Source organism: Acartia tonsa, chromosome 2 (assembly GCF_053477335.1).
Source record: "Acartia tonsa isolate MP-2025a chromosome 2, ASM5347733v1, whole genome shotgun sequence".
In the NCBI taxonomy this organism is placed as follows: domain Eukaryota; kingdom Metazoa; phylum Arthropoda; class Copepoda; order Calanoida; family Acartiidae; genus Acartia; species Acartia tonsa.
In genome coordinates, this window is record NC_137261.1 from 36,005,166 (window position 1) to 36,027,506 (window position 22,341).

At 29.8% G+C, this 22,341-nt stretch overlaps 1 protein-coding gene across 1 annotated transcript; it reads right to left on the reverse strand.

Annotated features, from left to right (window-relative positions):
- Positions 1 to 294: 294 nt before the first annotated feature.
- LOC145311688 (mevalonate kinase-like) lies at positions 295 to 21,621 on the reverse strand. The gene is made up of 15 exons (XM_080150655.1): positions 21,367 to 21,621; positions 18,646 to 18,732; positions 18,363 to 18,409; positions 17,118 to 17,261; positions 15,298 to 15,392; positions 14,782 to 14,852; positions 13,440 to 13,492; positions 10,842 to 10,936; positions 7,730 to 7,775; positions 7,225 to 7,351; positions 6,874 to 6,993; positions 3,946 to 3,985; positions 1,759 to 1,889; positions 765 to 1,355; positions 295 to 494 (listed from the first exon to the last, which is right to left on the reverse strand). Exons 1-14 carry the CDS (start codon positions 21,397 to 21,399, stop codon positions 1,260 to 1,262), a joined length of 1,185 nt encoding a protein of 394 aa, XP_080006781.1. The 5' UTR covers positions 21,400 to 21,621; the 3' UTR covers positions 295 to 494; positions 765 to 1,259.
- Positions 21,622 to 22,341: the final 720 nt, after the last annotated feature.

Below are 22,341 nucleotides of genomic sequence, written 5' to 3' on the forward strand. Positions count from 1 at the left end.
AATGATTATTTTTAAATATAAATTTGTATAAAATACAGTAATGGAAGCACTTAAAAAAAACAGTTAAAGCCTCAAACTCATTATCGTATACTGATTAACATGATAATATTTTTAATGGGAGTGTAAAAAGGGGTGTCAACCCTCTCACACCCATTGGTTAAGACTGTCACGCTAAAGGCTCACAACCCCTAAGAAAATTTATGAACACGTATATGATTTTTTAGACTTTTTTTTATAGATTTTAGTAAATGATTTTAACATTATTACATTCTGTAATGGGTTTGCGGCTCTAACTTTTGAAATTACTGTTAAAGATTTATAAAATATAAAAATATCTAAAGGTATAAGATATTATATAAAATGATATTAAAAATGATAATACATAGATTCTAGATACATTAGTTTGTACCTTCTAAAACTAAAAATGGTACATACACGAATCAATATTGAACAACAAAATTAAAATTTAAAATATAAAAATATTTTTGGATCAACTGCAGTTGATGGTAAATATTCATAAATATAATCTGGAATAGCCAAGATCCAATGATGCACAGGGAAAGCTCCACTGAAGAAAAAACACGTAAAATATGTCTTTTTCGCACATTTCTCTGCACTGCATTTGTACATTATTAATTTATGGCTATTCCAGATTATTTGTAGGCCTTCTTATGCCGCTTAAAACGGTGGGTATGATCTGTACGTTCAGCCGTTTGGCAGCTAGCAGCCTTTAAAATTCATAGATTTTTGGAAATATTCGTTACCAGGAATATTTTATTATCAACTGCAGTTGATCCATATTTTTTAATAAAAATAATTATTAAATTATCAAATAACGTTTTATGACTATTCAGATTCTAAGTAAAATATTAAATTATTAAAAATATTAAACGATGGATTAAAATTTTAGATTAGTGTGGGAGCCACTATTTCTCAATGGCTTAGGCAAGGTTTGGTGGTAGGGCGGGAATTCAAACCTTTCATTAAATAAGACAAAATTATATAAACTTAAAACACTTTTATATGTAATTTTTAAAGGTAAAGTGTTACGAAAGTTAAAAAAGAAAATAGCTACATCTATTAATAAAACTGTGGACTATACAAATCAAGACAAGTAGGTATGTTTTTTTCCTCAAGATTTTAAAAAATAAGCATGAAGGAAATATAACTTTTTAAAGTTTTATGCTATAAACTGTCTTATTGAATAGGTAAATGAATCCTTTATACTGATATGGTGAAGATGTTAATAATATAGGATGTTATGTTGAAGTCCAGGCTTGGATACCAGTACCACCGATATCAATTTCATAACAGGTGTAGCCATAGCCCTGCAGGTCTACCCTGGCACGATCAACCTAAAATAAATATAAATAAATGCGTCCATTAACATTTTTGAAAAATTGGCAAAAAGGTAAAAAATAACACAACAAAATAACTTGTTTTTGATCATAAAAATGTATAGGGAAAAATTGTTCAAAACATATCGAACAAATGGGTAAAATTGATTTACATAAATTTAGTTTATAAAATATTTTCAACAGTATTTGTTTGAGTATTCTCAAATTAATTTGGACTTGTAGAAGATTTGCTATTCACTAAAACTAGATAATACGCGTCAAGTGGCCTCTAGTGGTACTTGAGATCGGGGGAGGGGGAGTCGACCATTAAATTTAGTTTAGACAAGAAAAAAAGATTTTATTAGGTGGGGGGAGTATACAAGGATTATTCATTATTTAATATAATCCTTGCACTTCCTACCTGTGACCTATGAATATGTGGGTGGATGAGACCCAGGGCAAATCCTCCTCCGCCAGCTCCGGTCAACTTGGCGTGGATGTTGTGGGTAGCAGAAATCTCAACAACCTTGCTCAGCGCGGGGTGGGATACACCTAATAAAAAAATACATTTCTTAACTAAAGAAAAAGATTTGAAAACAAATTCAAATAAATGTAAAGCATCATTGGATTTATTATGATACACCTCCTCTAAAAAGTTCTGTGTGCGCAAATGAGCATTTAATAATGAGAGAAAAAGTAAAAAAAAATAATCCAGTATGGCTTCGATACCGATTAATACAAGGTGGATGATAACCGGTTCTCAACCAAACTGACTTTATCTCTTAATTTTTCATTTCAATATCCACGGAAAGCTATCTATTTTACGATGCGATATTTATGTTAATGCATCAAATGCTTTGTTAACTTCAAACATACTTTAATTGCAACCAAAAGTGGAAATCCTTTAATTCTATTAAAAATGATTTTGGAATCATTCGCTTTAAGTTAGTTTATGTCCAATCCCCTGGAGGCTAGGAAAAAATCTATTAATATTATCAAAAGACATTGGAGGAACAAAAAATCATAAAATTTGAAAAATTGTTATCATATGATCTTCAAGTTTACTTTTTTTAGCGTTATTTTTATATGATTCAACTTAAATTACAACATTATAAAGTACATATTTTAAAAATCTATGAATATTCAAACATTTTTCTATAAAAATTTGCATGCTGACAAAGTTTATAAGAGCAATGCTCAATTTTTTGAACAATTAAAAAGTTTTCAATATTCCAAAGTTTTCTTGTGTGTACGGGAGAGTCCAACTTCATGTCAAGAAAAAACAAAAATAGAATAGGTAGATAGTTACACTGTTAAAAAATCCAGTGTTTTTCAAAAGTCAAATTTAAAAATATTTAAACAAAGAAATTTTTATCCTGAAAAAATAGACCTATTTCTTTGTCAATATAACTACAACATGTAATAAAAAATATTTTTGAATAATAATATTAAAAAAAACTGGTTTTAATCTTAAAATTGTACATTCTATATACGTGGAAAGCTTTTTATAATACGATGCTAGACATCGTTTTTTTCGTATGGATGAGAACCGGTTCCTATCCACCGGATTCGAATGAATACGAGAATAGTTATTTCTTTCATCGTATTATAAACCGCTTTCCGCGGATATAGAATGTACAATTATAAGATTAAAACTAGTTTTTTTAGCCCCGAGGTGCCGAAGGCACGGGCTAAAAAAACTGGTTTTAATCTTATGATTGTACATTCTATATCCGTATATTCGTAGAAAGCTGGATATAATACGATGCTAGAAATAGTTTTTTCGTATGGATCAGTTCCTATCCACCGGATTCGAATGAATACGAGAAAAAAAATTCGTTTTATCTTATGGAGTCGTATTGTTAGAATTTTTTTTTAAATTAAAATATTTTAAGTATCTGGAAAATGTAATTTTAATTTACATTTAAAATTTTAATATTAAAATGTACCTTTTTTGTGCCTAGTCTGACAACAAAGCAATATTAATACAGTATTTGGAATCGGTATTTGGATATTTAATTCAGATTTGTATTAAGATGGCCTTATATAAGCTATGTATGTCAAAAATTAACACAACACCCACTACCCACTAAATTTAAAATTTTTATTAAAAGTAAAATATATTTAGGATTAATAAAAAACTTAGTTATAGGAACAGTTACACGAAAAAAAAATATTAAATATTGGAGTTTTCAATCTATAAATTAAAAAGATTTTAGTTTTAAATTTATAAAAATTATTTCTTATATAGATCTTTATAAAGCATTCATAAAATATCATATACTAGAACTAAAAGACTAAAGTCTTTAGAACAATCTTAAATTTGTCATAAGAATTAAATAAAATTATAGTGTCTTTTTTTATGTGTTGGAAAATAGTGTAATGTAGATAGCCATTTTCATAGGTTTAAGTTATTTTAATTAAAGTACGTCTAAGCTATTTATTAATTTAAATTGGGGATGTAAAATGAGCGTTTTCAAAGGTTATAGGGGATCAAAACCTTTTAAATCTCCAACTCCTTGAACGTCCCAGTGTATTATATTAAGTATAAATTTTTGAAAATTGGTGGCTTAAACAGATTAAAGTCTATTATAAATAAAATGTTTACCTAATCCAGTCAAAATTCCATGGTTGATATCAATCAGATGCTGAAAAAAATAATTTTATTAATTCAATAAATTTTGAGATAGATAATAATAAGATATAATTTTAAAAATCTGAAACTCCAGGGAAGAAAAGGATATTGTACAGTAAATTCAGTTTCATAGATATGTTCTAAAATGTATATCTTGATTTGATGGCACAAACAAGCAGTGTCCAAACTTTTCACAAATATTCATACACTATAGAACTAGTTATTTTGTTTATCCTTATTTGTGATGTGAAATGTACAATATTTATCATCTATTGACTTTACATTTATACCTTAATCCCTGGGGAAATTTAATCCTGATAATTAGTCCCCCTTATCTTTACCAATTAAATAAATTTAATTCAAAGCAAAGATCTCGACATTTACAGCAGACAAGACTCAGATAAAACAAGCCATAAACTTGAAACGATATTTATTTTTCTACATATTTAGAACTATATTAGGATAACAAGATCATTTAGGTCATTGCAGCAAATATAAAAAAAGAAAAAGTTTTAAAACTATAAATTCAATATAAAGCAGAATACAATATTCTGCAGTAAGTAGTAGGAAAAAATCCATGGTGGATTTAGACTTAAAGTTATAGGGTAGATGCGCTCCACAAAAATTTTGCTGTGCAAAAAGTTTGCGATATTTGTTTAAGATTTGAAGGTAGGAATTAACAATCAAAGCATTTCTTAATTTAGAATATAACAAATGTTTTACAAAGATTTAAAAATAAAGACACATAACAAATAATTATAAAAATTTGGATTTGTACAACTATTACAATTATTAGTGCTAAATATATAGACTTAGAGGGGTATACATTTGTGTTTTCAGATAGCTATAAGTATGACCATTATTGATTAAAATCTATTTAACCTATTTATATAAGTAACGTCTCGCCAACCCCTGAACCGATTTTGTTCTCCTTTACAATGAAGTTTATTAGATGTCCAGGTAATGTTTCAATCTATTTTTAAGGATGGTAACTTCATCCTTCCAAGAAAAATCGCTTCAGAAAAAATACCAACCCTACGCTAAACGAAGAATAGAGTGGCCACTCCTGTAGGGTAGTAGCCGCTAGTTGCATGTATATAATTTTGTGTAAAATTGGTATTTAATCATGGGATTATTAGGACTGAACACCTATTTCTTCAAGAAAATCACCTAAAGAAACAAAACTACAAAAGAAAATTATGTGTAAATTTCCATTTATAATGATTTTAATTAATTATATTCTTATGAATATAAACTATAATGTTTGAAAAGAGAAAAGCAAGGTTGGTAGCATCCATAAGAAGCTAAAATTGTAAAACAACCAAACAGATTATAGAAAATGGGGGTGTAAGAGTACATGATTGTTTGTCATAAATAAAATTTTATATTATCTATTTCAAAACATCAACGTTATATTTAATTCCAAATCTAAACAATGCCTAAGGAAAATGAGTTAAAGCGTAGATGATTATTAGTCAAGGGAATTTTACAATATTTTTAGACATTTATCTTTAACAGCTGAGAGGAAAACTACAATATCTCCACAGAAAGAGCATTACAGACGAAAGACCAGACATGTAAGTTATATACTAAATGCGCTACTTCAAAAAATCTTAATTAAATTTTCGTTTTACATTTCAATTGAAAAGAGGATTGTAAAGTTTCCTGAATTAAGTTCATTTGAATAAAAAAGAAAAAATCTTTTAGTTCTTTGATTGTAAAGTTTTCTAATTGAACAGCAGGTTTCAGAACTTTTAACAGTTGGATGTCGGACAATAATTTACCAAAATTATTGTTTTTTTTGGGAAAATATAGTTTTTTTTAGGAAGGGAAGGAAAATTTTTGGGTACTTTTATTTAATCTGGATTGTTGGTTCAAACTAACACTGTCCAAACTTGTCAACCAATAAGTTAAACCTAATGAAAGTGTAATTTTGTATTTCTTCATTGTCATCATTTTGGGTGTACCTAAATTTATTGTTCATTGTCTTATTCCCTACGTTTAAAAAAATAATTCATTACTCTCTAAATTTTTTTAAAAAGTATATATGAATTCTATTGAATTTTCCTTTAGACATTTGCCAATGTTCCTAACTGCCAACTCTTAAAACTTTAATTCTATGTAATTGAATGAATTATTTAAATTGTATTGGTTGTGTTGTAAAACTGGATGTTCAAAAACGTCCGCTTTAATGTAAATAATATCTTCATTTGAAAAAAAAAAACGTTATAGCATATCGGATTGATTGTTAAATTATAGGGATTAAGTACCCATAATGAAAGATGTGCTGCAATTGTAGTGATATCTTAGCGGTTTTTTTTTATTTATGAAAAAAATATTGGTGGTATGAATGGACACTTTAATTGAGAAACAGTTACCAGAAATGTCTATTGAAACTCTATAAAAGTACTTTTGTGTATAAATTTCACTAGAAATATTAAGTATCATAACTACGAAAATGGAAAGTATTGATATGACATATGATATGGATATGCTATATTTGCGTAAAGATATCGCATTATTGACAATTAAAAAGCAGATAACATTAGATTTTTAGGGTTTAGTTAAAAGGTTATATCAATTTAACTTAGTTAAAAAAACATTATAAGAGTTACCCATCAATTAAGAAAATTGTGATTTGAAGAATCGAAAAAGAAATTGACTCCATATTTACGCCAATATTAAGTGATATGAAAGATATTACACTATAAAGGATTGTCGCTTTCCAAAACAACTGAATTCTGGAAATTATACTGGTACCAAAAGTTTCATAAAAGCAATAATTAATTTGTGGGTCTAATGACGTTGGTAACATTTAGTAAATCTTGATTGGATAGCACTGCCCAAACTTTACCATCAATATAGTCAAAATAACTTTTCTCTAATAAGTCGGTATATTACCTCTAATGTCTTGAACTCCTCTATACAGTCAACAGTGAAACCTTTTCCAGCTGAGGTTTGTAGGGTAGATATAGCTGTCTGCGACACACGTTCTATAGCATCCAACATGGGCCCGATAACCTAAAAAACAAAAATCATATTTTTGGCGATACATGAAATTTTATATTAATTTTTATTTAACAACGATTTCTTTTGTGTGGTTGGAAAAGGTTTAAATAATTTATGCGTTGAATTGAACAAAACCATACAAAGGCCTTAATACACCTTAAGGACTTGGCTTGGACAAAATATAATTTACTTAAAAACAAAATCAAAATCAAGACCCAATTGGACGATTTGTTTCCATCATACCTTTGGTAGCTGAGAGTATTTATTTCTGACAGCGGACACTAGCTCCCTGGTATTCCTGGGAACATGTGTGTTCACCAGAAGAACCTGGAGCCCAGATAGGTCGGATACTGGAGACATCTTACCAGATCTAAAAATACATTCAGTCTTTATAAGGATTTGAAAAAGTTGACTTAATTTTTACAATAGGCCATTTCACGGAGGAAGTAGAAAATGACATTGTACTGTAAATCATATTAGTTCCCAATCTTTTATATTCATTATCTTACATTCGTTTGTTTATACTTTTGGTTCTTTCATTTAACTAGCAAAGTCCAAGCTTTTCAATCAAAAACGTTAGATCGTCATAATTATTTTCATTTTATGTTTATTTTTTGGGAATTTACATCAATTTAGTATTCATGGTCTTATCCTTGGCGATTCTAATAGTTATTTTATTATCATTTATTATTATTCATTTATTATTTTCTTTGCTTTATGGCTAAAAATTTAGGACAAATATATTTACCTGTATGCTAAAACACCACCAAAGGTAGACACAGAATTGTCAATACCTATAACAACAATGTTAATTAGCTATGTTAATTTGAATACATTGCTATACAATGATCAATACATTCATGAGCCATACGAAGCGAAGTTCTTATACAAAATGAGTAGACCTGTTTATATGGGTGTATATGTTAATAATAATATTCCGCTTTGATAGTATAGAAATGGGTTTCTAAAAGTTTCCATAATATTTAAAAATCCATTAGATATCCCATAGGCGTCCAAGGGGGGGGGGTAATGGGCCATTTGGCACCCCCAAAATTTTGTGAACAATACCCCCCCCGAAAAAAAAAAATTACCCCTACCTTGGGGGTGCCGTAGGCACCTCCAACGATTTTGGGGGGGGGGTATTTACCCCCCCAAACGATTTTGGGGGGGGTAATTACCCCCCCCAAAATAAATGTTCTTTAAAAAAAAATTTTTTGGGGGGGTATTTACCCCCCCCAAATTGAATGTTCTTAAAAAACAATTTTACTGAAAATTTTTTTTGGGGGGGGGAGGGAGTAAACTAGTTATAAAACTTACTAGGACCTATAAGACGCTTCACTTTAAAGTATAATCATATTGGTCCATTGGTTAGTGAGTTAATTATTGTATTTTTATGTTCTAAAGAATGAGATACTACTATATATTTGAATAGTAGTGGCGCCCTTAGCATCTAAGAACTCGTGTTTTCTAAAGGGTAAAAAGGGAGGAGAAAATAGCCTAAAACCACTCAAAGGATTGACCTATAATAGTGTGGAACCATCATGGGATCTATGTGAAGCTTTCCTAAAAAGGAGAACTCAGTATTAAAAGTAATGAAATCTGAAGCTATAGTCAAATAAACCTTACTTACTACTTTATGTTATAGGATAGTACTTATTAACTTAATATACACAGTTATGGAATCTCGACCACAAAGATTCTTTTATCCAATCTTGACAAGTGAGGTATTTTTGGAAAGAGGAATATACATAGAAAACGCCTATGTAAATTAGAAAATCCGCAGAAATCAAATTTGCAAGTTATTTGCAAAAATATGCAATGTTAATTCACAAAATCAATTTCTTGCCTTAAATGACAGATTTATAAATAAATCTTTTATGAAATATGTTTATCTATAAGTTTAGAACATACTTAAGGCAAAAAAATTTTCTTTAGTGTTACTTTTTTCACCCTATATATGAAAAAAGCAGTTTCTCACAATTTATGATAAAAAAAGGTATAGGAACAAAAAATATGTTTTTTCTTGATGTAAACACAATAATTGGCATAAAATCTATCATCCTAAACGTAAAAATCAGATATAGAATCCTTTTTAGAAGAAATTTAGTGCAAAAAGTAACCAAGACATTTTTGCAAAGTATGAAAAGCTAAAGAAAATAGTTCTTTTTGATTTTGATATACATATCAGATAAATTTATATAAAATTAGTAATCAAAATCTATAAAACAAGTTATAACTTTTTTCAACCCTATCATTGATTAAAATGCACTTTTAGGTTTACTAATTACCAAAGTTGCACATAAAAATTCTTTTTATTAAGTTATTAAACAAAATAAATTAACAATTAGCAATTAGGCGTTTTTTATAATGCAGTAGACCATTATGTAGTTGGTTTTTGACATTTATTTTGTTTAATTACTTCATAAAAAGAGTTTTTATGCACTACTTTGGTAATTCTTAAACCTAAAAGTGCAACTCAATCAATGACAGTGTTGAAAAAACTTATAACATGTTTTATAGTTTTTGATCACTAATTTTACATACATTTATCTGATATGTATATCAAAAGCAAAAAAAACTATTTTCTTTAGATTTTCATACTTTGCAAAAATGTCTTAGTTACTTTTTGCACCATATTTCCTCTAAAAAGGATTCTATATCTGATTTTTACATTTAGGATGAAAGATTTTATGCCAATTATTGTGTTTACATCAAGAAAAAACATATTTTTTGTTCCTATACCTTTTCTTATCATAAAATGTGAGAAACTGCTTTTTTCATATATAGGGTGAAAAAAGTAACACTCATGAAAATTGTTTTGCCTTAATTATGTTCTAAACTTATAGATAAACACGTTTCATAAAAAGATTTTTTCTAAATCTGTCATTTAAGGCATGAAATTAATTTTGCAAATTAACATTGCAGATTTTTGCAAATAACTTGCAAATTTGATTTCTGCGGATTTTCTAATTTACATAGGCGTTTTCTATATACATTCCTCTTTCTAAAAATACCTCACTTGTCAAGATTGGATAAAAAAAACTTTGTGGTCAAGATTCCATAACTGTGTATATTAGGTAGGTGCTTTTTTTACATAATTAAATTACCCCCCCCAACAGATTTGGGGGGAGTATTTACCCCCCCCAACAGACTTTAGGGGGGGTAATTACCCCCCCCCAATCAAATTTTACCCCCGGGGAAAAATTTTGGGGGGGGTAAAAAAAAATTTCGGCGCGCTTCGCGCGCCATTTTACCCCCCCAAACACGAATTACCCCCCCCCCTAAAATTTTTTACCCCCCCCAAAAAAAAAGCTTGGACGCCCCTGAGATATCCCATTTAAAAGTTAACAGAAAAATAAAAGTCAATAAATTGCTTTTCAATCAATTAAATTCTACAACAAACCCGTATATGTAGTAAATAATAATGAACATTTTCTGTCTTATTTCATACATCAAGGGGTGCCATGTATATTTTCACAAACATGGATGCCAACTTTGAAATATTATATCTGAAGGGATATCATGCATATTTTTTTCACAGAACATGGATACCAACTTTGAAATATGATATGGTACTATGCATATTTTTTCACAAATATGGATGCCCACTTTGAAATATGACACCTGAAGGAGTGCCATGCATGATTTTTTCAAACATGAAGGCCCACTCTGAAATATGATACCTGAAGGAGTGCCATGCATGATTTTCTCAAACATGAAGGCCCACTCTGAAATATGATACCTGAAGGAGTGCCATACATGATTTTTTCAAACATGAAGGCCCACTCTGAAATATGATACCTGAAGGAGTGCCATGCATGATTTTCTCAAATATGAAGGCCCACTCTGAAAGATGATACCTGAAGGAGTGCCATGCATAATTTTCTCAAACATGAAGGCCCACTCTGAAATCTTTTTCTTCTCCTCCCCAGTTAAATCCAGCTGGTTCAGGTCTCTGAATATACAAATTCATGATTACCAAACAAAAAAAAATCTATATGAACATAAAATATTGTTTGTAGTTTTTATAGCTCGAATCTAGTAGGGACTCATGTATTCTTAAATAAACAGTACATAATTGACCATCAAATCCCAATTGTTCTCTCCTAAGCCAGTTACCTACAGTTTTGGCTATATGTTGTGTTATAAGGTTTAAACATGCTGTAACTAGAAAAGCTATGAATTTTTTATAATCATAAATGATTCCCACCATGTAAAACCTAGGGTCTAGGGATAGAGTGACAGGTGGTAAATATTTACAATTTGACTTAAATTAATCTTTACCCATAACATAAAAAAAGCAAACAATCAAATAATACTAATAAAATATTTGAAGCAATTAATTTCGGAATTATTTCTACACATTAACCTTTTCCTGTATACATATATAAATCATAAAAAAATAAGTTTTTTTCTTAAGAATATGATATGAGTCAGAAATAGACGCATAATTATGGAATTTTTCTTTTACAAATATTCTGGTAAAAGTACAATTATATATTTTACAACCTTGATAGTCAAGTATACCCATTCAAGTTATAATTAGATAATTTATTTAAATACTAGCGGCTACGCCCCTAGAGGCCTCTAGTGGCACTTTAAATGTTGTTGTTTGTTAAAGTTAATTTTTTTATGTACGATACCACCTTATTTGACGTTGAAGTCTCCCCTAAATTTAAATTTTTTTGATTTTTTGTCATTTCTCTTGGGAGGGTGGTGGTACCCTCCCCCAAAATAGTTATAAACCTTCCCGGGACTTATGAGAAGCTACCCTGTTAAGGAGAACCCGATCGGTTCAGCGGTTAGCGAGATCCTTCGGTACACACAGACAGACACACAGACAGACAGACAAACATCCTGTTACTTTAGTATAAGGATTACAACACAGCTCACTCCTTTAAGACTTATCAATTAACCTTTACAGCGAATTATTTTTTTTAAACGTATATCGAAGTAAAATTGCATTGATACAGGATGCTGTTTAACGACAAACTCATATTTTACTACTTAATTATATAGATGCTTCTCTTATGATATTGTACCTTGTTGTCGTAGGAAGCATTATTCCAAAAACCATTTGAAAAGGATCATTATATCATGCACATATGTTTTAAATGAACGCACGGACTTTATAGAAACTATTATCGTACCTTACTGTTACAGGAATCACCATGCAAAGTTTGAATGAATAAGACAATTCTAACCGTTACATAGTAACGTGCGGAAAGACCCTTAAAGCGTTGATTTTAAAAAAATATGATAGATTTTCATAAATAATTTATCAAAGTCTATGACAAAAATTTTCAATAATAAATTTTGTGTGTGTCTTGTGACCTTTACAGAGACTTGTCTAATTTAAAATAATTTTACAATGTAACTTCTCATAGGTCATGTGGATGTTTTCTTTTAATATTTCTAATTAGGTCATTTGTACCTAGACGTCACAAATAAAAAGTACGTTCACATATTATTCTTATTATAATTACTTATTTTATACGCATATTCTTACTATGTAGATTGGATATAAGAAAACAAGGATGACATCATTAAAATATAGCATCAATTGACAACTGTTAAAATAATCACCCAACCTTGCTTTTGAATTTTAAATATGTTTTTAAGAGATTCATACTTCTATGTAAAAAATCAACATTTTGAGTTCATAACTCAGATAAAGTTTGAATTGCTTTATTTCCCCCCTATTTAATGTTCTCCTAGTGTCACAACCGCTGGTAAGATAAAACGTTTTGTTACTTAAATAGGAATATGTCGTTCAATATTCATGTATAGTAGAATATAGGGAAAATCAATGTTATTTTACGTTCCAAATGTAAAGTAATTATGCTAAATAACATGAATATATTCATTGAAAATATTATTTTAGGATTACCTAGGTTATTACTCATGAAAAGCAAAGATTGTTTACTCTCAGTCTGCGTAAAATGATAATCGTAGATATATCCAAAGAAAATTGGCATTTTCCCTCACTGCACTGTGGCTTTTTGATCAAAGGCAAAAATAATTTGATGAGGGGAATTCTTTTTGTTTTAGGTCAGGTTATGTTAGGTTAGGTATTGCTTAGCTCCGCAGGATTATGGTGCCGCTAGTATAAGCCCTACAGGGTGTGGCGTTCCAAGGTGCTAGACATAGGAACAAAAACTAAACCCATCTTATTCTGATCCTATCATATTGGACCATATAGTTTTAAATTTCTAGGGTGTCCTAAGCTTTATATATTCCTAAATATCTATGTAACTCATAGGTCAGTCTAAAAAAAATATAGAATTTGGCCAAAATACAAAAATATAAAAGTTTAGATATTTCTATTATTAAAGATTCATTTGATTTCGTTCAGACGTTTTCAAGGATGTTATGACCAGGTTTTATTGATTGCAATAATTCTCAAATCGCAGCAAACTCAAAATTCTCATGAAGAAGTCTGCATTTTTATTATTTACCTTGGTGTCGCTGTGATATCTGTGATGGTTTCTGCCAGCTGAGGTCTTCCTCTCTAAATAACAGATTCAGATATTAAAAGGATTTCTAAAAAAGTATCCAAATAAACTGCAACCCTCCTCTAGAGGCTAGGGGAGAAGCAACTAGAAAGATGCTTATGAAGTGCATAAAAGTTGTAAAATACATACATATGTTGCTTTATTGGATTGCAACAGGGTAAAACTCTACCATAAAGTGCATACTATTTTTCAATAAATTACATTTTAATCTGATATTTTAGGATATCTAAATTGCACTTTGTTGGTCACAAATATGTACATAAAGGTTAAACACAGGGAGTAGGGAGAATATATAAAGTAGTTTTATTTAGTAAAAAAAAGTTAGTAGAGAAGCATTTCAATACTTTTTAATGTCCGACTGTCTGTCTCTTATTCCGTCTGTCAGCTGTGTAATTTTCTCTGCTGCTATTAAAGACTTTTATTTTTTTTTGGTGAAGATTCGCCAAACCAATAAACATTTAGAATACAAAATTTCCTTGTTACGTCGATATTTTATTATTACTAAACATCTACCCCATGACTTTGTTCCTTTCTCAAACCATAATTTTTATGGTCATGGTTTTTAAAGGAATGAAACCATGCTCGTTAAAACAACGATTAAGATGATTGCTTAATGATTTAATAATAAAGGGAGAGAATGATTCAACCAATATTTTTCATTTAAGAAGGGGTAGCTTTGTTTATTGTTAATTGCTCGTTGGAAAACAAAAAAATGTACCTTGCACTTCAATAAATCAAAATAAAATATATGAAAAATGAATTTTTAGAATTGTAGGCTGCATATTATTTATTACTTCCTTACATTTACTAAAGATAAAGTAAAATATAACTAAAAAATTGAATCCTAGGATCGAGAAGAAATATTAATCATGCTTGAATGTACATTCCAAATATTCTGTCAATGTTTGATCACGTGGCAAAACTGGAAATTTCTCTCTATCCTTCAGGGACGATTAGGGTCGAAATTACATCTTTATACCATATAATAAATATACTGACAGAATAAATTGGAAACATATTCCTGACATAACTGACAAACATCATATTATTGCTATAGGTATTACCTGTTTAGAATGTAGATATAAACCACCAGCTGAACAGACTGACAAACATCATATTACTTGTATGAGTATTACCTGTATAGAATGTAGATATAAACCACTCACTGAACAGACTGACAAACATCCTATTACTTGTATAAGTATTACCTGCTTAAAATGTAGATATAAACCACCCACTAAACAGACTGACAAACATCCTGGATGTTGCTTTGTAGGTGTATTACCTGTTTAGAATGTAGATATAAACCACCCGCTGAACAGACTGACAAAGCTGCGCTACTTCCTAATCCTGCACCTGAAACAGAAAACAAGGATGACAATATTCATTACAGACAATAACGAAACTTTTCACATGAACTTAATACATATTTTGATTTTTGTCCCTCGCAGTATCATAGTTTGATCCATAATTAAAGTCCATTTAAAGACGTTGGCACAAATCTTCAAAGTACGTTAGATAAATTTATGGTTTTTTTTCCTCAAAGCGCCTGTAGAGCACTGAAACCTCTTCTTAGAAGAAGAAGCACTGAAACCTTCTACCCCTTGTTTTTTCAGATAAATTGACAAGATGTGGGGGGAATGACGGAGTGTATGAGTGGTATGATTTTTTCCCATATGCTTAACTATTGCAGGTACCTAACCCTCCTGGGATAATACCTGGGAGGGGGGGGGGGGGGGGTCAGTGCACGAAAAGGCACTTTCAGGGAAACCGACAAATCAAAAAAGGAAGAAATGCGTACCTATTGGAATATCGGAGGTAACATGTACAGCAATGGCTGGCAGACTTGTGTAAATTTTGAGGTAAAGATAAATAAATCCAACTATACCAGCATCACTAGGGTATTCGTATGGTTAACAAAATATATTATTTAAGAAGGATGATAACATCTAAATAAAACAAGGATGACAGCATCTTCAAGTAGCGAGGAACATCATAAATCATACCTGGACAAACATTCAAAAATAATTTTAAAAAGTAAATTACTTAGAAATAGAAAAAATACGTTAAAATGAATATAGATAGGCCTTTTTTGGCATGACCAGTAAAGCAAGTGAATTATATAATGGATGCACAATTATACAGAAAATTTACGAAACAATAATAAAATAACAAGCAAACAGACCGACAGACCACGTGAGCTATAGAGTAGAAATTTTAGTTTCCACATTTTGTTTTGCTGGGCGGAATGAGGAGTTATATATAAGGTTTTCATTGGATCAGCAGTATTTGGGGATAAGAAAATCGACAAAAATTCTTCAAAATTTAGAAAGATAAAAATTAAATGTTATCATTGTACCAACTAATCAGAATTCCTATAAGAACTAAATAAAGTTTATATGCTGAAGAATAAAATATTGTTTAGTTCATTGTCCCCTTCTCAATATCAATATGAAAAATAGGTTATAAAGAGGAGAAATGAGACTAGATAGAAAGAAAAACTAGGAAGTTTTGCTACTGAACCATATTTTGAATAAAATTGTTAACATCAGAAATATTTTGTATTCTGTAAAGAAAACAGATCTGCGTAGTTATGAATATTTGAATAACTTTATAGTTGGGAGCATGAAAGCATACATTCCAAAAACCTGGAATTGTCATTTGCCTTTATATCTAGATTTTTTTCTGATTTTTAATTTAATTTTGAAATCTCTTGAAAACCTAGAAAAAGTTTCTTAATTACGATGATTTCATAGCAGCATAAAAATTGTATAGGAGATGGGAGAACCATAATCCTATAAAGTAGAAATAAGCTTTTAAGTTTAGCTAATCCTTTATTGTGAAGATTTACATAGGTCCAGGAATAGTGTAAGGCTTTTTTATTAACAGATATCATCTTTGTTGAGGTTCTGGTTTTTATTCTGACCTCTTAACAATTTGAATATGTAAATGCAAGATGCTAAGGGTGCAACAGCTTGACTTAGTTAGGTGCGCCCAACTGTTCAGTTTGAAAAAGCTATGTTATTTTTCTTCTCTCTTTGTCTTCTGTTCCTAGTTTCCAAAGAATTCGTTTATTTGCTATGCATTAAGAATATTTTACGTCGAAAATAAATGCATTTGAATAAAAAAAATGCAAGTAAAATGAGAACAAGAATTGCAACACCAAAAAGTAAATTACAATTTTAAAAATGCTTTCGCACATGAAAGCGTAATTGTTGCATTAAAACAAGCTTCTGTTGCCATATTTTTGCGTTTAAATTAATTGCTTTTCAGTGCATCCATAAGGATGAGAAAAACAATAAAACTTTGAATCAATCCTATAATTATTGATTATACTATTCGCAAGAAGTTGACTTTAAACGTTGCGAAAAAAACAACTATCAATTAATAGAAACCTTTTACATTTTGGGAGATTCCTTCATAGCCTAACCCCAAAAGTTTGTTCTTAGTGGATATACATACAGATATGTAGATATGTAGAACTAGAGGGTAAAAAATGAATATTTCGAATTTGAATGGATTTTAAAATCAAAACATCCTATAGCCCAACAAAACCAGAGTGATTAAAAGATCTTTAATATTTAACGAATTAAATTAAATTATTTTAGAACCATATAATTCCTTGTATTAACTCCACAAGTAGAACTAACAAAATTTTGTATGTATGACAATATCTCTTGTGTGCATGGTTCTGGCTTTTCTTGGGACGGGTCCAAGCACAGGCGCTGCCGTAAATCCTGCAACTCTTCCAGCTTCCAAGAATATCTAGGTAACATAAATAATTATTAGAGTGAAATAACCTAGTTAAAATATCATCCATGCACTTACATCTTTTATAAAGACAATAGTTACAAGAATATCATAAAATATTAAATTCCCTCAGTTCCAAAAATAGCCCATATAAGTATTTTATTTTTTGACTTTGAAAAGCGTTTGATGTTAATTAATAGATGGAATTTTGATGATAAGAATTAATTGGATTATTTAACGGTAAAAAAATATTCATTTTTATTTGAGGTTACTATTTACTGTTTAATGTGTATAATATTTGAACTGTCTGGATTTTTTAAAAATGTACTAAGCACTTTCTATTTGATTTTTAAAAATAAACCCTTTTATATTATTAACGCATACTAGTGAATGCTTTAATTTAAAATTTTGTGATAGTATTATTAGAATAGAAGAAACAAAATAAGTTAGCCTAATATTTACAATGTATTGGCAGTGAAGATAATTCTTTTTATCGTGTTTGCATGTCAGTTCTCTTAGCTTTAAAATGCTCCTGTACACCTCTAGTATTACTTTAAGGTGTAGAATATAAGATCTCACTAGTACTTTTATTTTAAATATGGAATTTTTTTAGTTGCCTGAAAGGTTCACTGTAAAGTACAGCTATATCAGTTTAGCAGCTAGCGAGATCTTTCGCTGAAAATAAACTGAAAGACAGACATAAATACACACCTACCTTTTTTTATAAAATCATAATACGTTGCATTTTAGTAAGATTTAATTAATTAATCAAGAGCATTTTCTGAGCCAGCATTTTATTTATGCAGTCTTTAATAAAAATTTGAATGAATTATTACTTGATAATAAAAATAATAAAATAAGTTTGGAATTTACTTTGGACTTTTTTTTTGATGCCTTTATTCTACATTTTGATAGAAAGTCAAATTCCAATTATTACCACCAGGGATCTTAAAAGATAGAACACAACTAGTTTAAAACCAAGATTTAATAAAAATAACCCAAAGTTATAAATAGGTTTAAGACTTTTTTTGTAATTTACAGTGTAAGTTCCATGTTGCATAATGTATATAGATGATCTACTAATAGACATAATTTGCTGGTTTTATTTTAACTTACACTTTGTTTAAGTCAGGAAAATTTACTGATAAACTGTCACCGGTCTCCTAAAATTGAAAAGATATTAAGAAAGGTTCTTGAGGCGCAAGACATCAAGTAATCTAAATCATTTACTTCTATATAATATTAATTTAGGCACAGCGTTCAAAAGTGTAATTATTACTAAAATTTTACAAACAATATAAATAGCTAAAAGCAATCAAATATTAAATAAATGAATAACTATTTCAAGTGAAATAAATTGTCAAAACAATTTTCCTAATTTTGGAAATTACAATATTACCTTTAAATGTAATTTAGTTCTAAGATCAATACTGACGGCTAAAGCAGTTTTTCCAAACACAACAGCATGTTCACCATACAGTATCACCTAAAAGTAGTATAACTCATAATATCGTTGTTTAACGAAATCATTTACTATACATTGAGCCTAAATGTATGTCAAATTCTCAAAATTAAACATGTAATACTTCCACGTACCTCCGACAATAGCCGAAGGCCCTAACCAACAAATAAGGGATCGTCCTAAGAATTTTTTTATGCCATACTAGAATTTTTGTGTTCCCTCTAAATATCTAGAAATTAATATTAATGTTGTTGTTTCTATGGATGTTGTCATCCTAGATTTTTTTGCAAAAGAAATTCAACATACAATGCTTTTTACACGTCTGTTATAATCTTAATCAAGCACTAAAAAGCACAAAATGACAAGGTCTTTTTGTCGACATGACACTACACATTTCTTATGTGTAAAGGTGTGTTTCTTTCTATTTGAATGTATGTCTGTGAAGTGCACACTGCACATGTGTGTCTAATGCAATGTATAAACTGTGCACACTTTAATTTGTCTGAAACAAGGACAATTGCGTCCATTAGTAGAACTGTTAGAAATTTTAATATCAAAATATACGGTCAAACTTTTAAAGGGTTTAGAAAAATAAATTCATATAACGCCAAGAAAGTAAAGAAAGACAGAAAGAAATAAAGATAATTGAAGTAGATGGGAAAGGGAAGTTAAAAAGTACATTATCAGCACTTAAAAAATCTAAATTCGCAACCCATTTATATTAAAGAAGTACAGAGTAGCTTCGTTAATACAAATCATGAGAGAAGAGGCCAAAAAGGTTCCTAATCGTCGAGTGGAAAATTTGATGACACTTAAAATATGAAAAAAAAACATTTTTTTCCACAGGAAGCGAAGCCATAACCGCTATACTACAATCTATGAAGTTTTTAAATTAAATGATTAATTAGTAAATGTTTCATAAAAGAAAGTTTAGGAAAGTAATAGTCAAATAAAACACGAAATACAACAATTTTGTTAAAAAGCTATTTTTTTGTTTTTTATTAATTTTAAGCAATTTTAAAAATAATTTTAACAAGATAATTAACCACTTTAATATAACATACAATGCTATTGTATGGATGTATGTATGTACACCTCGAATTATACAGTAGCTGCACTTCCAAAAAGGATGTAATTTAATAAAATAAGCATTACAACAATTTTTTTCCAACTTTCCATAAACATCATGGCATATGATGGACAAATGTCCACATTTTTAATTCTGTAGCTAATCTACAAATCATATTTGTCCGTCTTTCTTATAGAGAAATTTAAATTATCAGAGATCGACGAAGACTAGTTTTTAAGATTAAAGTTTTAGATTAAAAGTAAGCATCTTCTCTATATATATTGCATCTACTTTATAACCTACAATAGCATTCTGTCTATTAAAGGAAGCCTGCAAGAAATACCACGCTTTAACTGCTGAAAGACTGCCACAAGTAGACCAAATACCCTAAATTTGAGGCCTTCAGCTTCTATAACAAAAAAGTTCTAGGCATTTTAAAATGACATTTTATGTACAATGAAAATTTTGAAAGAATTGCAATGCTCATGTTGAAATCTTTGAAATTAAACTACGTGGCCTAGAAACAAAATTGTAAGCTTATTTTTGTCATAAATTTAGGTTTCCAGTAACTAATTATATTTTTACAATAAAAATACCCATTTTTATAGTCAAAATCATTTTAAAAAATTAAGTTTAACTTGCATTGTACCGAATGTACTGTAGCCAATCAGAAGGCTGAATCAGCTTAACAACCAATCACAGCTAAGCTTGTAATAGTTTACCCCTTTGTTTCCGCTATGATTTTCGTTTAAAAATGCAATTTAAATCGAATTTTTTTGATTGATTTTGACTATGAAATGTAGTGTTTTTATTGTAAAAATGTAATCAGTTACCGGCAATCAAAGTTTCTGACAAAGATAAGGTTATGATTTTGTGTCTAGGCGACGTAATTTAATATTGTTTTTTCTTTTATGAGCATTGGAAATCTTTCAAAATTTTCATTGTACATAAAATGCTATTTTGAAAGGCCTAGAACTTTTTTGTTATTAAAGCTGAAGGCTTTAAATTTGGGGTATTGGGTCTACTTGTGGCAGTCTTTCAGCAGTTAAAGCGTGGTATTTCTTGCAGGCGTCCTTTAATTTTCTGTGGTTTACTAGTTATGGGTATTCTCATCCTTGTGGAGTTCTTAGAGTACATAAAGTAAAAAAGACAAATCATTTATTTTACTCTTCAATGTACTTGATTAATAATCAAATTTTCGCATCATCAAATTAGAATTTAGGAATTAACTTAAAAAGGATTTAATTAAGACAAAATCATCTAAACTGCTTTAAACTAATATTAAAAAGGATTCTAAATATTTTAATTTTAATTTTTAATGTTGAAATAAAAATCTTTAGGTGAAAAGTAAAAATGAAAGTTAAATGAAAGAAAACGTTATAATACCTAGCTCAGTATTTATTATCCAGTTTACATTATTTATACTGGTATTGCTCAGGATCTTACCAGGTGACTATGTTGTTTAAACTCCTAACTTAAAGTAGAATTCCTCTACGAAAATTGCTTAAGTAGGTGCTGACACCCAACTACTTCCCTCTTCCGAAATCAGCACCCCAATGCTTCATTGTTTAAAAGAAACTATAGTTTACCTTTCCAGGCGCTGTTATTGATAACTCTACCATTTTAGTATTTAACTTTCTTAATATTACCTACACCTCTATTTTGTTAAATCTGAAATTTATAAAATTAATATTAAAAGGATTGACAAAGTATCTATAATACAAAGTAGCTTAATGTCTGTCCGTCAGTCTGTCCGTCTGAAGCTTAAGATCTCAGTTACCACTGAACCGATTGGGCTCTACTCTTCAGGGAATATACCTACTGGTCCTGTAATGGTTTTAAGCCTTTTGGGACACCCCCAACCCCCCAAAAAAACATACCCCCCCCCCCCCATTTTTTTTATGAAGAAGATGAAGATCCAATTTATCTTTGATAAAGCAGATGAAGAAGATAAAGATCCAACTATTTGGTGTAGCACCACATGTACTACAATTTTTTATATTATTTCTGGGGGCAAAGCCCCTAGAGGCTAGGGGCGAAGCCGCTAGTTTTTCATTTGCTTACCATTTGTAAATTTGAGCAAAAACCGATAATGTATAAGTGTTTCTAATGGGTTCATTCAATTTTCATTACAGTTAAATCAGTACAGTTTAGTTTTCCTTTTTCATAGACTTTATTTTAATATAACCAACTTGCGACTTTGCATCTAGCTTCTAGGGACGTCTTAAAATTCGTATCTAAAAAATATCCTACAACCATCCCAAGCTTTGAATCCAAATATAAATTTCCCAAAACCTTCCCGGGACAGATGTGAAGCTTACCTAAAAGGGAACACTTTATCAATTAACCAAATATTAAGATTCAGACAAAAAAAACCTTACTACTTTAGTATAATAGGATAAAAATTAAGATTAAATGAAACCCAGAGTGCATTGTGCTGCTAAAGCAAAAAAAAGCAAAACTAAAATCCAAAGCTCATGCTATTTAGAACAATAAAAGTCAACCAAGTGAAAAGCAGAAAAAAACATTCATTTTGATTTCATTTTTTCATGCGACAACGTATT

Bases quoted from the DNA above. Each gene is read 5' to 3' on its own strand.
- LOC145311688 (XM_080150655.1), bottom strand. From the start codon at position 21,399: ATGGTAGAGTTATCAATAACAGCGCCTGGAAAG. The intron at 17,262-18,362 runs GTAAGTTAAAAT...TATGTTACCTAG, and splicing joins TTTCCTGACTTAAACAAAGT to ATATTCTTGGAAGCTGGAAG. The intron at 15,393-17,117 runs GAATTATATGGT...CGAATACCCTAG, and splicing joins ACTTGTGGAGTTAATACAAG to TGATGCTGGTATAGTTGGAT.